Source organism: Bos mutus, chromosome 6 (assembly GCF_027580195.1).
Source record: "Bos mutus isolate GX-2022 chromosome 6, NWIPB_WYAK_1.1, whole genome shotgun sequence".
Lineage (NCBI taxonomy): Eukaryota > Metazoa > Chordata > Mammalia > Artiodactyla > Bovidae > Bos > Bos mutus.
In genome coordinates, this window is record NC_091622.1 from 103,300,446 (window position 1) to 103,314,990 (window position 14,545).

The 14,545-nt window shown below is 44.6% G+C and overlaps 1 protein-coding gene across 1 annotated transcript in view; it reads left to right on the plus strand.

The window, feature by feature from the left end:
* Positions 1-14,545, plus strand: part of EVC2 (EvC ciliary complex subunit 2) — a 161,912-nt gene that overhangs the window by 87,971 nt on the left and 59,396 nt on the right. Inside the window, exons 11-13 of the mRNA XM_070372684.1 lie at positions 5,022-5,261; positions 9,022-9,197; positions 12,103-12,262. Coding sequence (XP_070228785.1) covers positions 5,022-5,261; positions 9,022-9,197; positions 12,103-12,262 — 576 coding nt within the window. The remainder of the gene's footprint in view (positions 1-5,021; positions 5,262-9,021; positions 9,198-12,102; positions 12,263-14,545) is intronic.

A 14,545-nucleotide genomic window follows, 5' to 3' on the forward strand; every position in this document is an offset into this window, starting at 1 on the left:
TGCCTCCTGGCTCTCACATGGTCACCTGTGGTCAGACCGTGGACCGGGCAGTAAAGAAGAGAGGAGTGATTTACGCTATCTCGCTCCCACCCACTCCCCTGCAACTGGGGTCCCTTCACCTCAACACCCATCTCATTTTAGGGATGAGAAAATAAGTGTGACTTATCTTCTGTTTGGCTCCTGTATGAATTTCCTGCAGCTGCTGTAACAAATGGCCACAGACATAGTGGCTTAGAACAGTTCACAGAAATTCATTCTCTCACAGTTCTGGAGGCCAGAAGTCCAAAATCACGGTGTCAGCTGGACGTGCCCGCTCTGAAATCTCTTGGGGAGAAATCCCCCCCACCCCCGCCTCTTCCAGCTTCTGGTGGCTCCAGGCATTCCTTGGCTTGTGGCCACAGCCCTCCAATCTTAAGCTCTGTCTTCACATGCCCCTTGACGCTGTCACCTTCTCTTCTATCTCTTATAAGGACACTCATCTTTTGATATAGGACTCACCCAAATAATCTAGGATGACCTCACGAGATCTTTAAGTACATCTGCAAAGACCCTGCTTTCAAGGACGATCACATTCACCAGGTGCTGGAGTTAGAAGGTGGATGTATCTTTCTAAGGAGGGGGCACGGTTTAGCTCACCGTGGCTCCCCTAGCTGACCACACTCTCTGATCTCCATCCATGACTTTACAGGTCAGGACCGTGTTTCCTTGAGCTCAGCACTTAAAAAGAATGCATTATATACAGTTAGTGATTCAGTCCCAAACAGCCTCATTCTCTCTCTCTCTCTTATTTCCTAAATTTGTTCTAATTTTTTTTTTGATAAAAATAATATGCGTTCAATAAAGAAGGCTTGAGAAGGACTGGAAAGCAGAGATCAGCAAGCTGGGACCCAAGAGTCCAATCCTGCCTGGCCTTCTTTTGTCTGACCCTTGAGAACGGTTTCTTCATTTTTAAAGAATTACAAAAAATAAAAACAAAACAAAAAAGAATATGTGGCAGAGACCCGATGTGTCCTGCAAAGCCTAAAATATTTATCTTGTTCTTTACTGAATGCTTGCCAACTCCAGCTCCACAGCATAAAAAGAAGTCCTCCCTTCCAAAAAAAATTGAAACCCATCTGACCACTCAACAGCAGACCAACATTCGTTCAGCCTGTTTGTTGAGTTCTACTGTGTCTCAGCCTGGAGATATAGCTATGTTAAAGGGCCCCCACTCCTGTCCTAGGATTTCAGCATAAGCCCTTTGTTTTAAATATATTTTCTTACAGAGTGAAGTTTATGCAGTTCACTAACAGTATATCATGCTTGTTTCCACTCACCATCACAGTACAGTTTCTGATTTCATGAAATGCTCTCACGCTTAGTTAGCATTCACTGTGGGCCAAGAATTGGTCTAAGCTCATCACCTGGACCTTCTCTTCAAATATTCACACTCACTCAGGGAGGTGGAAATTGATAGGATCCCATGTTTATAGGTAAGGAATCAGATGCTGTAGGACATGTGGCTGGACCAAGATTCACGCAGGCAGCTCATCCCAGCAATTGCACCTCACAGACGCCCGGGGCGATGCAGTTTGAAGTGTTGGGTCATTATTTCCACTGGCCGTTGGGAGCATGGAGAAGGGGTGACACGCAGTGTCTTCCTGCTTCATCCATGCAGGGGCCAATGGGAGGGGACTATCCCTCTGGATCCCCCAGGCCACCGTGTGCAGAGACCAGTCTCTTTATTTAAGCCAATCTGCTTCCAAAAATACCATATGAACGGCAAAAGGTAATAGAGCTATTTCCCTTCCAGTCTGTTCAAACCATTCCATCTTAGAAAACTATTGACAACCTTGTACTTATCTGTTCATTTATTATAGTCACCTTTAGATAAAAATGCATGAAAATATATCAGTCATATTATTCCTCCAAAAATTTGCTTTAAAAAAAACCGAAATGGGCAGTATCAGTTTTCTTGAGTAAAGTTTAGGAATTCCAATAATTAGTATAGCAGTGAATTCTGTTCACATTGAAAGACCTATGTAATCCCAAACAGTTTTCAAAGCATTTCTCCAAGGAGAGACTCTTGGGAGGTCAGTGCTGACCATGGACTCTGAGCGCGGGTGGCTTAGGTTTAGATCTCACTCTGTTCCTCCAGGGGCATTGTTCAGGCTCCCTGGGTCTTGGTTTCCCCATCCTTAAACTGGGGATAATGATGACGCCTGTCGTATAGAACAGTTAATATTAATACTTGTGTAGGACTTAGACCAGAACTTGGCACTGTTGGCCCTGTTCTATACGGTGTTTATCATGATTCATCATTTTGTGTAACTTTAAAGAAGCCCATGGCATAAAACAGTCAGCCTGTGAAATCTTTTCAGTTTGAGCTGGGGAAACAGAAGCCCAGAGGGGAAGTGACTTGCCCAGCTTCCTGAAAGCAGCCACTGGCCATTCAGGGTATGTGCTGTGTACCAGGACTCTTTTCCAGATCTGCCAGCTTCCCAGCTGCTTGGAGAAGAGGCAGCACCAGCACCACCTGCCCTGAGCTCCCTGAGGTCTCATAACTCCTCTATATGTATGCTTAAGGAAGAACTGCCTTACATGCAAGAACTCTTACACTGTAACAACCCCTGGTGGATTTACTTCTATAAAACATTTTTACAATTTGCCCAGCTTTTTAAATTGAGTACAGGGAGTGTCATTTAGTACAGTCATAATTTCTGGATACAGTTTCACATTTTTAAAGGTATAGTTCAATTCAGTTCAGTCACTCGGTCATGTCCGACTCTTTGTGACCCCATGGACCACAGCACACCAGGCTTCCTCCCCTGTCCATCACCAACTCCCAGAGCTTGCTCAAACTCATATCCATCAAGTCGATGGTGCCATCCAACCATCTCATCCTCTGTTATCCCCTTCTCCTCTTGCCTTCAATCTTTCCCAGCATCAGGGTCTTTTCCAATGAGTCAGTTCTTTGAATCAGGTGGCCAAAGTATTGGAGCTTCACCTTTAGCATCAGTCCTTCCAATGAATATTCAGGACTGATTTCCTTTAGGATAGACTGGTTGGATCTCCTTGCAGTCTAAGAGACTCTCAGAAGTCTTCTCCAACACCACAGTTCAAAAGCATCAATTCTTTGGCCCTCAGCTTTCTTTATGGTCCAACTCTCACATCCATACATGACTACTGGAAAAACCATAGCTTTGACTAGACAGATCTTTGTCAGTAAAGTCAAGTCTCTGCTTTTTAATATACTGTCTAGGTTGGTCATAGCTTTTCTCCCAAGAAGCAAGCATCTTTTAATTTCATGGCTGCAGTCACCATCTGCAGTGATTTTGGAGCCCAAGAAAATAAAGTCTGTCACTGTTTTCATTGTCTCCCCATCTTGATGGTGTAGAGTCAGGGTAAATAGCAGTTGCCAGAATAGCCTGCCACAGGCCTGTGATTCTTGAGCCAGGATTGAAGTGCCCTGTCCTGGTCCATGTCCTCCAATCCCTCCATGCAGGTTGCTTTTTCAGGCATTTGAAGCCAAAGGATAAACATGCCTCATTTATCTGAAAAGTCTATTTTAGTGAAAAGTTCAGTAGGGAGTTGTGGTGAATGACCATTATATTAATGTGTCTTTAAAAATGCACATATGTTGCCAGTTTAAAATATAAAAATTTGGATAAAAACCCAGACTTTCAGCTTCTCTTTAAAAAAAAATGGGAAGATGTGGCTACACCAAGTGCATAGTCCTGCAGAGCCTCCCTTGGTGGGTTGACTGGCTGGCCCTGTAGGCAGGGCTTTCTGTCTCCACCTTGCCCCACTCCCCACCACTCTAGTGTGTCCCATGCCAGGCCACTTCACATGACCTCTGCTGGTTGGCAGGCCTGGGAAGGGGTGTCCTTTGCTTTAGACTTTAGTCTCTCATCTGTGCCTCAGGGGAACTGAACTGGAGCAGGAGATGAACGCATTTCTGTGGATTGTGGGAGTGACAGTCTTATCATCTTCAAAGTTTATGTCCCCTGAAAAGGAGGGGATTCATGTGATGTCTATACCAGGGGCCAGGGATCTTGGGGTCTTCTTAGAATTCTGCCCCTGCAGGTGGGATTACTAACATGCCCTCCTGCAGCATGGGTCTCTGAGATGATGGGAGTGCAGATGCATCAGGAGCTCAGTGAAAGTGTGTCCCCTGCCTTCTCTCTGGACCGTAGAAAGTGCAGGCATCCCAGAAGCCACTTCTTACCTCCTGTTTGCCTCCCTTTTACACAAATGATCTCAGCTTGGGCCTGATCACTGGTATTTTTCTCTTCAACTAAGTTAAGAATGAAAGATGATGGAAATAAGCTCGAGAGGCCTAACAGCACAGTCCATTGATGTTTCCATTTTGCGGGCTATTTTCAGGCAGTTTGATTTGAAGATTTCAACCCTTATGAATTTTCTTCTTTGAGATGGTTCTGTGTATGTGTGTATACATGTGTGTGTTCCATGCGTGTGTGCACACATGTGCTTGCATGTGCATGTGTGCGTGTGTAAGTGTATCGCTCTGTGTGCGTATGTGTGTAGCTGTATCTTTGTGCATGTATGTGCACTGTTTGTGGCTGTGAGCATTTATATGCACTGTGTGTGTGCATGTGTATGTTTGCTGGTACATGCATGTGTGCAGTGTGTATGTGTGTGTACGTGTGCATGCATGTGTGTGCTTCTTTGTGTATATGTATGTGCATTTATGTGCACTGTGCATGTGTGTGTTGATGGTGCACGCGTGTGTCCTGTGTGTACATGTGTATTGTGTGTGTGCATGTATGTGTGTGCATGTCTATGCATTATTTCTGGGTGTGTTTATGTGCGCTATGCGTGTGTATATGTGTGCATGTATATATGTACATCACTGGCGGGTGCATTTATGTGCGTTGTGCGTGTGTGTTGGGACATGTATGTGTGCTGTGTGTACACATTTGCACACACATATACATGTGTGTGCTCACATGTTGCGTGCATGTGCCTGTACACACCCGGCTGGTGTGTCACCCCCCACACATTCCCTCTTTTCTCCGCAGTCCGCCATCGAGTGCAGCAGCCTCCTGCGGACCCTGCACGGCCTGGAGCAGGAACACCTGAGGAGGTCGCTCGCTCTACAGCAGGAGGAGGACCTTGCCAAGGCCCACAGGCAGCTGGCCATTTTCCAGAGGAACGAACTGCACAATATCTTTTTTACCCAGATAAAAAGTGCTATTTTCAAAGGCGAGCTGAAGCCAGAGGCAGCAAAAATGCTGCTGCAAGATTACTCTAAAATACAGGTAATGCCTCCAATGAGGCTCCCTCTGATGGAGGAGTCATTTTCCTGAACTGTTTCACTAAATGTCTCCTCTCCCCGAGTTAAGTCCTGTCTCTTCTTTTGTGCTGGGTTCCAGTGAACTAACCTCATCTTCCTTCCACCTCTTGATGTAGAGGGTGACTTTCCGGTAAGCAGGGAAAATAAATGGTGGCTTGAAGCACAGGCCCTGGACTCAGGCTCACCTGGACCCGAATTCTAGCTCCACCACCTGTCAGCTCTGTCAACTAAAGCAAATTGCCAAGTGTCTCTGAGTCTGTTGCCTTATCTGTAAAATGGAAGTAATAGAGTCCCCATACTAAAAGTGGCATGATGCAGATTTAATCAAATTCACAGAAAGCCAGTGCTTGGCACAATATAGGTTTAATATATATAGCAGTTAAAAGTAGAAATGTGTGAGTGCATATATGTACGTGTGTGTGTGCACATGTGTGGTGATGTGTGCCTAGGGCTTATGATCTCTGTCTTCATAGGCTTGGGTGAATTTGTGGGTGTTTGTGCATGGAAGCTTGAGTGTCATTAATCCAGAAAGAATGAATTCCTAGATGACTGTGCAAATACTGGGTTGGCCAAAAAGTACATTTAGGTTTTTTTGTAACATTTTAAGCCAAACGAATTTTTTGGCCAAACCTACCAGACCACCTGACCTGCCTCTTGAGAAACCTATATGCAGGTCAGGAAGCAACAGTTAGAACTGGGCATGGAACAACAGACTGGTTCCAAATAGGAAAAGGAGTATGTCAAGGCTGTATATTGTCACCCTACTTATTTAACACAGAGTACATCATGAGAAATGCTGGGCTAGAAGAAGCATAAGCTGGAATCAAGATTGCCGGGAGAAATATCAATAACCTCAGATATGCAGATGACACCACCCTTATGGCAGAAAGTGAAGAGGAACTAAAAAGCCTCTTGATGAAAGTGAAAGAGGAGAGTGAAAAAGTTGGCTTAAAGCTCCACATTCAGAAAACAAAGATCGTGGCATCTGGTCCCATCACTTCATGGGAAATAGATGGGGAAACAGTGGAAAGAGTGCCAGACTATTTTTTTGGGTTCCAAAATCACTGTAGATGGTGATTGCAGCCATGAAAATAAAAGACGCTTACTCCTTGGAAGAAAAGTTACGACCAACCTAGATAGCATATTGAAAAGCAGAGACATTACATTGCCTACAAAAGGTCCATCTAGTCAAGGCTATGGTTTTTCCAGTGGTCATGTATGGATGTGAGAGTTGGACTATGAAGAAAGCTGAGCGCCGAAGAATTGATGCTTTTGAACTGTGGTGTTGGAGAAGACTCTTGAGAGTCCCTTGGACTGCAAGGAGATCCAACCAGTCCATTCTAAAGGAGATCAGCCCTGGATGTTCTTTGGTAGGAATGATGCTAAAGCTTAACCTCCAGTACTTTGGCCACCTCATGCGAAGAGTTGACTCACTGGAAAAGACTCTGATGCTGGGAGGGATTGGGGGCAGGAGGAGAAGGGGACGACAGAGGATGAGATGGCTGGATGGCATCACTGACTCGATGGACGTGAGTCTCAGTGAACTCCAGGAGTTGATGATGGACAGGGAGGCCTGATGTGCTGCGATTCATGGGGTCTCAAAGAGCCGGACATGACTGAGGGACTGAACTGAACTAATAGTTTATATGAGACTGTCAGTAGTTTTACGAGGCCTGCCTAAGGTCTTTAACCTGCACCTGTATGTGTATGCTTAGTCGCTCAGTCATGTCCAACTCTTTGTGACCCCATGGACTGCAGCCTGCCAGGATCTCTGTCCATGGAGATTCTTCAGGCAAGAATACTGGAGTGGGTTGTCATGCCCTCCTCCAGGGAGATCTTCCCAACCCAGGGATGGAACCCAGGTCTCCCGCACTGCAGGCGGATTCTTTTCTGTCTGAGCCACCAGGGAATGAATGAAATCACTGGTGTGCAGTAACACACCGGAGTTCTGGTCCTGACTCAGGCCCTGTGAGTAAGGGCTGTGACAGAGCAGAGCCATCCCAGGAGGAGACCAGTGGCCCTCGTGAGCCTTCTGGGAAGAGAGGACCCCTCTCTGAAGGTACTGGACATCTGAGCATGAAGAGAACTAGCCAGGCTCTCCTTTTTCCTCTTGGTTTTTCCCACTAAAACTTTAGGAGAATAAGTAAACTCCCGGGTAGGTATTCAGACCCTAGCGCATCCCTTAGGGATGAATAGACTTTGCTGCCCGTTTACTTACTCCTCATGATGAGCTGTGTCTGACTCCCCATGTCAAGAAGTACATGTGTTATTGTTCATAAGACTGGGGACAGAAAAGTAACAGCTGTGGTGATAGTGCCATGGCACAGACACGTTGGTATCTGAGGACCCCGACTCTGAGCTTCCTGACATAAGGGCTCAGATCAGCCAACTCACGGGATCCAGCTCCGTGGAGGATGGAAATACCATCTCAGTGTTCCTATTGTGTTGACCTGCTGCCAGGAACTCTTAAGGAGAAGCTGGCCTTTGGACACATCCCATTGACCATTCCACTCTTCATTGTCTGGAGAGTGCAAATCCTCAGGTGTTGGACCTGGAAAGATTATAGCTTTTGTATGGAAAGGGGACTGTCCAGGGCCTCATATGTTTCTTTTTGAAGAAGACATTGAACCTCCAAGTAACGCATTGCATGAACAGTATTTCACCTGGAAAAGAGACAACAGAGCCAGTCAGTGAGATAATACACTAAGGCTGATGTTTTAATTACTGCAGGTCTCATTTCTGCTGGTTTAATTATGGCTCATCTAATTACTGTGCTACTGGTTGAAGTTGGATTTGTGAGACAACCACTACTGAGCTAGAGCACAGGTCCTGGAATCAGATGGCTGAGGTTCAAAGCCTTGCTCAGTCGTTTACCAGCTGTGTGATGTGGACTCAGTTTCCTCATCTGTGAAATGGGAATAATAGAATCCTCTCCCTGGATTAAGTTAGAAAAGACGAGAAACACTCTGGGTCCAGTGCCAGGCCCAGAAGAAGCACCCAGTGTGTGCTAGGCTATTATTACTCTCGTGTGCTTGCTTGGGTTTTTATGCATTTTGCAAATTCTGAGAATTTCTTGCTACTCTGTGACCAGACTCATCTCATGTCCTTGCTGAATGTGAGGGTGCTGGGGTCAGAGCCAGTGGTGATATATCCCAGAACTTCAGCATCTGATGTGATGCTGTGTTTGGGGAACTTCAGAGGTGTGTTTGGGGAACTTCAGAGGTGTGACCACATGTGGCTGAAGGACACCTGAGTAAAATGTACATTCCATTCCTAAGGCAGCAGAATTGTTTTGATAAGACTTTACCATCTGGGTCTTGAATGCACTTTTCAAAGCCCTTTTAAAAAAAATAATTTCTGTTTTAAATTTATTTTTAATTGGAGGATAGTTACTTTACAATGTTGTATTAGTTTCTGCTATTACAGCAATATGAATCAGCTATAAGTGTGTGTGTGTGTATATATATATTCCCCTCCCTCTTGAGCCTCCTTCCCAACCCTCTAGGTCATCACAGAACTCCTGAGCTATACAGCAGTTTCCCTTTCCTATTAGTATGTACTTTTCTCTAAGCCTTTGTTCAGGGCTGGGACATTTAAGGTATTCATCTCGGGGCTTTTGTTCCTGTGTATTTTCTTCAGAAAGGAAATGTAATATTTTAAATGACTAGAAAGAATTTTCTCTAAATTTTAATTAGTTATGTTTTCTCGATTTTTTTTAAAAACAGGAGAGTGTCGAAGAGTTAATGGACTTTTTCCAGGCTAGTAAGAGATACCATCTCAGTAAAAGATTCGGCCACAGAGAGTACCTGGTCCAGAATATCCAGTCATCAGAGACCCGTATGCAAGGCCTGCTGAGCACTGCGTCTGCCCAGCTGACCCTCCTCATCCAGAAACACGAGAGGTAAGACTCCTGAACCACCCCAGATAAGGCAGACAGACAGCCTTCCTCCAACATTCCTCATAGAGACCATCTGCTGCTGCTGCTGCTAAGTCACTTCAGTTGTATCTGACCCTTTGCGACCGCCAGGCTCCTCTGTCCATTGGATTCTCCAGGCAAAAGTACTGGAGTGGTATGCCATGCCGTCCTCCAGGGGATCTTCCCGACCCAGGGATGAAACCCATATCTCTTAATCTCCTGCATTGGCAGGTGGGTTCCTAACCACTAACACTTCCTGGGAAGCCCTAGAGACCATCTACTTCTGTTCATTCACTGAATGCACTGGCTACTTGACTTATTTCTTAAGAATTCTCTAGTTAGAAGAATTGTTTGCATGATAGAATTTTAAAAATATAGTAGTCGAGACGACTTTACAATGAGCCAATATGTTCCCATCATCAACTTCAGTAGGTGCCAGCTTGTGGCCAGTCTTGATGTAGCTGTTCATCCTGACCCTGAGTCGTTTTAAAGCAAACCCCTAGCATTTCACTGAGGCATCAGTGGTGGAGGCTTAGAGGAACTGTGTGGTAAGGGCAGCCTGCTTCGTCTTGAGCTCTAGCACACTGCTGGCTCTTGCATTCACCTTTGTTTTTTGTGTTTTGGGTTTTTTTTTAACTAAATTATAGTTGATGTACAGTGTTGAGTTAGTTTTAGGTGTACAGCACATGGATTCAGTTATACATATAAATCAGTGTATCTGCGTGTGTATATATATTCTTTTTCAGAATCTTTTTTATAAGTTATTACAAAATATCAAATATAGTTCCCTGTGTTATACAGTAGGTCCTTGTTGTTTATTTATTTTATATATAGTGGTATGTATATGTTTATCCTAACTTCCTAATTTATCCCTCCTCTCCTCCGCACTTTGGTAATCATAACTTTATTTTCTATATCTGTGAGGCTTTTTCTTTTCGTAAATAAGTCCATTTGTATCTTTTTTTTTAAGATTCCACATGTAAGCACTGTCATATGATATTCGTCTTTCTCTGACTTACTTCACTTACTATGCTAATCTCTAGCTACATCCTTGTTTCTGCAAATGGCATTATCTGCATTATTTCCTTCTGTTTATGGGTGAGTGTATGTATATATGTATGTATATACTACATCTTCTTTATCCATTCATCTGTCAATGGACATTTAGGTTGCTTCCATGTCTTGACCTTTGGAATTAAGTATATACACACAGATGCTTATCTTGGATTCTGGGTACTTTTTCTCAGCAACATTGGGGTACCATGAAGCCAGGTAAATGGTGTTAATCACTGTAGGTTCTAGCCCCTTGACAACATTTTTTTCTAAGCTAGTCTTTGAGACTCAAGATTGTCAACAATGAAATTTATTCTTTGTAGGTTACAAGCTCTAAAATGAATAGGGCCATGATGATAAGGTTGATTTTCTTAGGACAACCATGGTTTTATGATTGGTTCTACTATCTAGCTAATTGTATTAGGACTTTGCAGTGCCCTTGCCCTCTTTGGGCTTCCCTGGTGGCTCAGAGGGTAAAGTATCTGCCTGCAATACAGGAGACCTGGGTTCGATCCCTGGGTCAGGAAGATCCCCTGGAAAAGGAAATGGCAACCCACTCTAGTACTCTTGCCTGGAAAATCCCATGGACAGAGAAGCCTGGTAGACAACAGTCCATGGGATCACAAAGAATTGGACACGACTGAGCGACTTCACTTTCTTTCTTTCACTTTGCCCTCTTTAATGAGGATTCTGTAAAGTGCAAATTATATGAACACTTCCCACCTAAAGATGCTAATAAATTTGTCACTGCAGTTGACTTGACATTCCTGATTCATTTTCACTCTAGTGAAAGAAGCAGCTCTTTGCCATGAGCAGAAGCACCAGACAGCTGGTTGTACTGTTGGGAGCAGTTTCCAGGGAAGTATATTACCTCTGATTTTTAAATACTATTTTAATAGGTTGGCACAGACATATTTCTGAAATGTGTATCTACTGTTCATTCAGGAAGCTTCCATGGAGAATTTACTGTGTGCCAAGCAGGGGCCTCAACCAGGGATGCAACAGACTGGGAACAGTAGTGGTAATATTGACAGCATCTGAAAAAACAGATCCAGTAAGATATGTTTGAGGAATTGGCTCACATGAGTTGGAGGCTGAAAAGTTCCAGGATCTCCATCTGTAAGCTGGAGGCACAGGAAAGCCAGTGGTGTAATTCAGCCAAAGGCCTGAGAACTGGCGGAATCCCAGTCTTAGAGAAGGAGATGAGATGAGATGTCCCAGTTCAACAGCAAGGCAGGAAAAAAGGGGGGATTTCTTATTCCTCCACTTTTTATTCTATTCAGGCCCTGAGTGAACTGGGTGATGCCCACCCACAATGGGGAGAATCAATCTGCTTTATTGAGCCTACCCATTCAAATGCTAATCTCACAAGAAAACACCCTCACAGAGACACTCAAGCGTGATCTTTGATGTGGGCACCCTGGCCAGTCTATCTGATACACAGAATTAACCCTCACACTGAGCTTTCCCTGATTGACCTCTTGGACTTTGCTTGTGCCGTTCGTGTCACCAGGAGGTCCTAGTCCATCATTTCCTCCTGGAAGAGTCTATTTGTTCCACCGTGGTCCTCTGGAATGTTACGTTCTCCAAAAACTCTTCCCCAATTTCTTCCCTGACAGGTGATATCCCTGTGATATTGAGCGTCCTCTACATGCCTCTAAAAAAGATGATCTTTCCCTTCCTGCATTTTAGTAATGTCTTAGCTGCCCGTTATGATGGTGGCGATTTCTCAGATTCAAACCAAACTAATATGGAGATAAACACTCATCTCCAGCATATTCAAGCTGCAGGTGAGTTTGGACACTGCATCAACTAACTCTGCATCTTTTTCATCTAGAGCAGGCTACTTGGATGAAGATCAGATGCAAGTACTCTTGGAGCGGGCTCAAACAGAAGTTTTTTCTATAAAACAGAAGTTGGACAATGACTTGAAGCAGGAAAAGAAAAAACTCCACCAAAAACTAATAATTAAGAGAAGACGGGAGATGCTGCAAAAGGTATATAAGGAATTCTGACATTTATTTTTTGCATAATCATTGTGAACACCTACCAAGTGCCAGGTTCAGTGCCGGGCACTGGCATCAGAAGGCTAGGATCTGAAGGGTGACTGGACAGGCATCCTAAGGCACCATCTGCAGTTGATTGGTAGTGACTCTTTGGAATGCTGTGATAAGGCTTCAGTGGGTCCTCTCCAGCTCAGCAAAGCTGAGGGTTGTGATAGATTAGTAATGTCTGCCAGGACAAGAGACTAGCAGTGCTGGTTCCAGTGAATAATGACTGGTGGCTGCTATAACATTTATGGAGTGTTTACTTAGCACTGTGCTAAGTGTATTATGTATCTTATTTAATTGTTTTATTAACCTGTGAGGTAGATACTACTATTTTCTGTCTTTTTTCTGACAAAGACATTGAACCTGAGAGGGCTTAAGTGTTATGATCTATTTGAGCTACTACAGAAAATACTGTAGACTAGGTGGCTTATAAAGAACAAAAATTGATATGTCGCAGTTCTGGAGGCTGGAAGTCAAGATCAGGGCTCCAGCAAGGGCAGGTTCTGATGGAGACCCTCTTCAGGTTGCAGATGATAGACTCCTTGCTGGTGGAAGAAGTCAGAAGGGTGGAAGGTGGGGAGGGAGCTCTGTGGGTGGGTGTCTGGCCTCTTTTGCAAGGACACTAATTTCATCCAGGGGCTCCATCCTCATTCCCTAAGCTCCTTTCCAAAGCTTCCTCACCTACATCCTCAGAACATGTGTTAGATTTCAACATCTGCATGTTGGGGGAACACAAGCATTCAGATTACAGCACTAAGTAATGAGGTCAAGGTCACATGTTTAGTGATTGGCAGTTGTGGGATTGAGTCCAAGACTGTGTGATGTAGAGTCTCAGCCTTGCTCTTGACGCTAACCTGCTCAGTTTTTTGCCCACCTGGAGAGGGGGCAAACACAGCAAACACAGAAGTGCACCCTGTGCTGTCTTCATGCTCTGGTAGCACAGAAGTCACCGTCACCTGGGGAAGGCTGCACAGAGCAGGTGCAGCTGAACCTGAGTCCTGGGGACAGGGAGCATCTGGTGTGTGCAAGACAGGAGGGACATTACAGGTGGTGGGCAGGCATCTTGTTCAAACGTGAAGGATTCAGGCAAGGGTGCCCTGCTGTGTGTGGAGCTCCAAGAACATGAGGATTGAGAGGGCAGGGGCTGGAGGAGGCACGCCCAGGAAGCAACACCTCTTCAACGAGGGCAGTGTGCTGGGGTGACAGCTGACTTTCATCCGAGGATGAGGGAACACTGAAGTGTCCCTGAACACTGAAGTTTTCAGGAGAAGTGATGCCAAAAACTCAATCTCTGTGCACCAGTGCCGAATCAGAGACAGAGTTTTGGGTGAAATAGAAAAGCAAAGCTTTATTGCTTTGTCAGGCAAAGGAGGACACAGCAGGCCCTTGCCCTGAAAAACTGTGTGTCCCCACCTGGGGGGATTTGGTGAGTTTTATAGCTATACCTTAAGGGCAGTACTGCTGATAAGGATCAGCATGTGTGCAGGACCTGCACTTCTTTAATCTGGCCTCAGGTGGTCTCTTGATGAGCAGGTTATCAAGCTGTCACCTTCTCTGAAATGAAGAATGCTAACATCTTCCATGATGCTGTTAAAGTGCTGCACTCAATACATCAGCAAATTGGAAAACTCAGCAGTGGTGACAGGACTGGAAAAGGTCACTTTCCATTCCAACCCCAAAGAAGGGCAATGCCAAAGAATGTTCAAAATACTGCACAATTACACTAATCTCACATTCTAGCAAAGTAGGGCCCAAAATTCTCCAAGCCACGCTTCAACAGTTTGTGAACTGTGAATTTCCAGATGTTCAAGCTGGATTTAGAAAAGGCAGAGGAACCAGAGATCAAATTGTCAACATCTGTTGGGTCATAGAAAAAGCAAGAGAGTTCTAGTAAAACATCTACTTCTGCTTTATTGATTATGCCAAAGGCTTTGACTGTGTAGATCATAACAAACTGTGGAAAATTCTTTAAGAGATGGGAATACCAGACCACCTTACCTGCCTCGCAGGTCAAGAAGCAACAGTTCAAACCGGACATGGAACAACAGACTGGTTCCAAATCAGGAAAGGAGTACGTCAAGTCTGTATATTGTCACCCTGCTTATTTAACTTATATGCAGAGTACATCATGCAAAATGGCAGGCTGGATGAAGCACAAGCTGGATTCAAGATTGCTGGGAGAAATATCAATAACCTCAGATATACAGATGAAACCACCGTTAGGGCAGA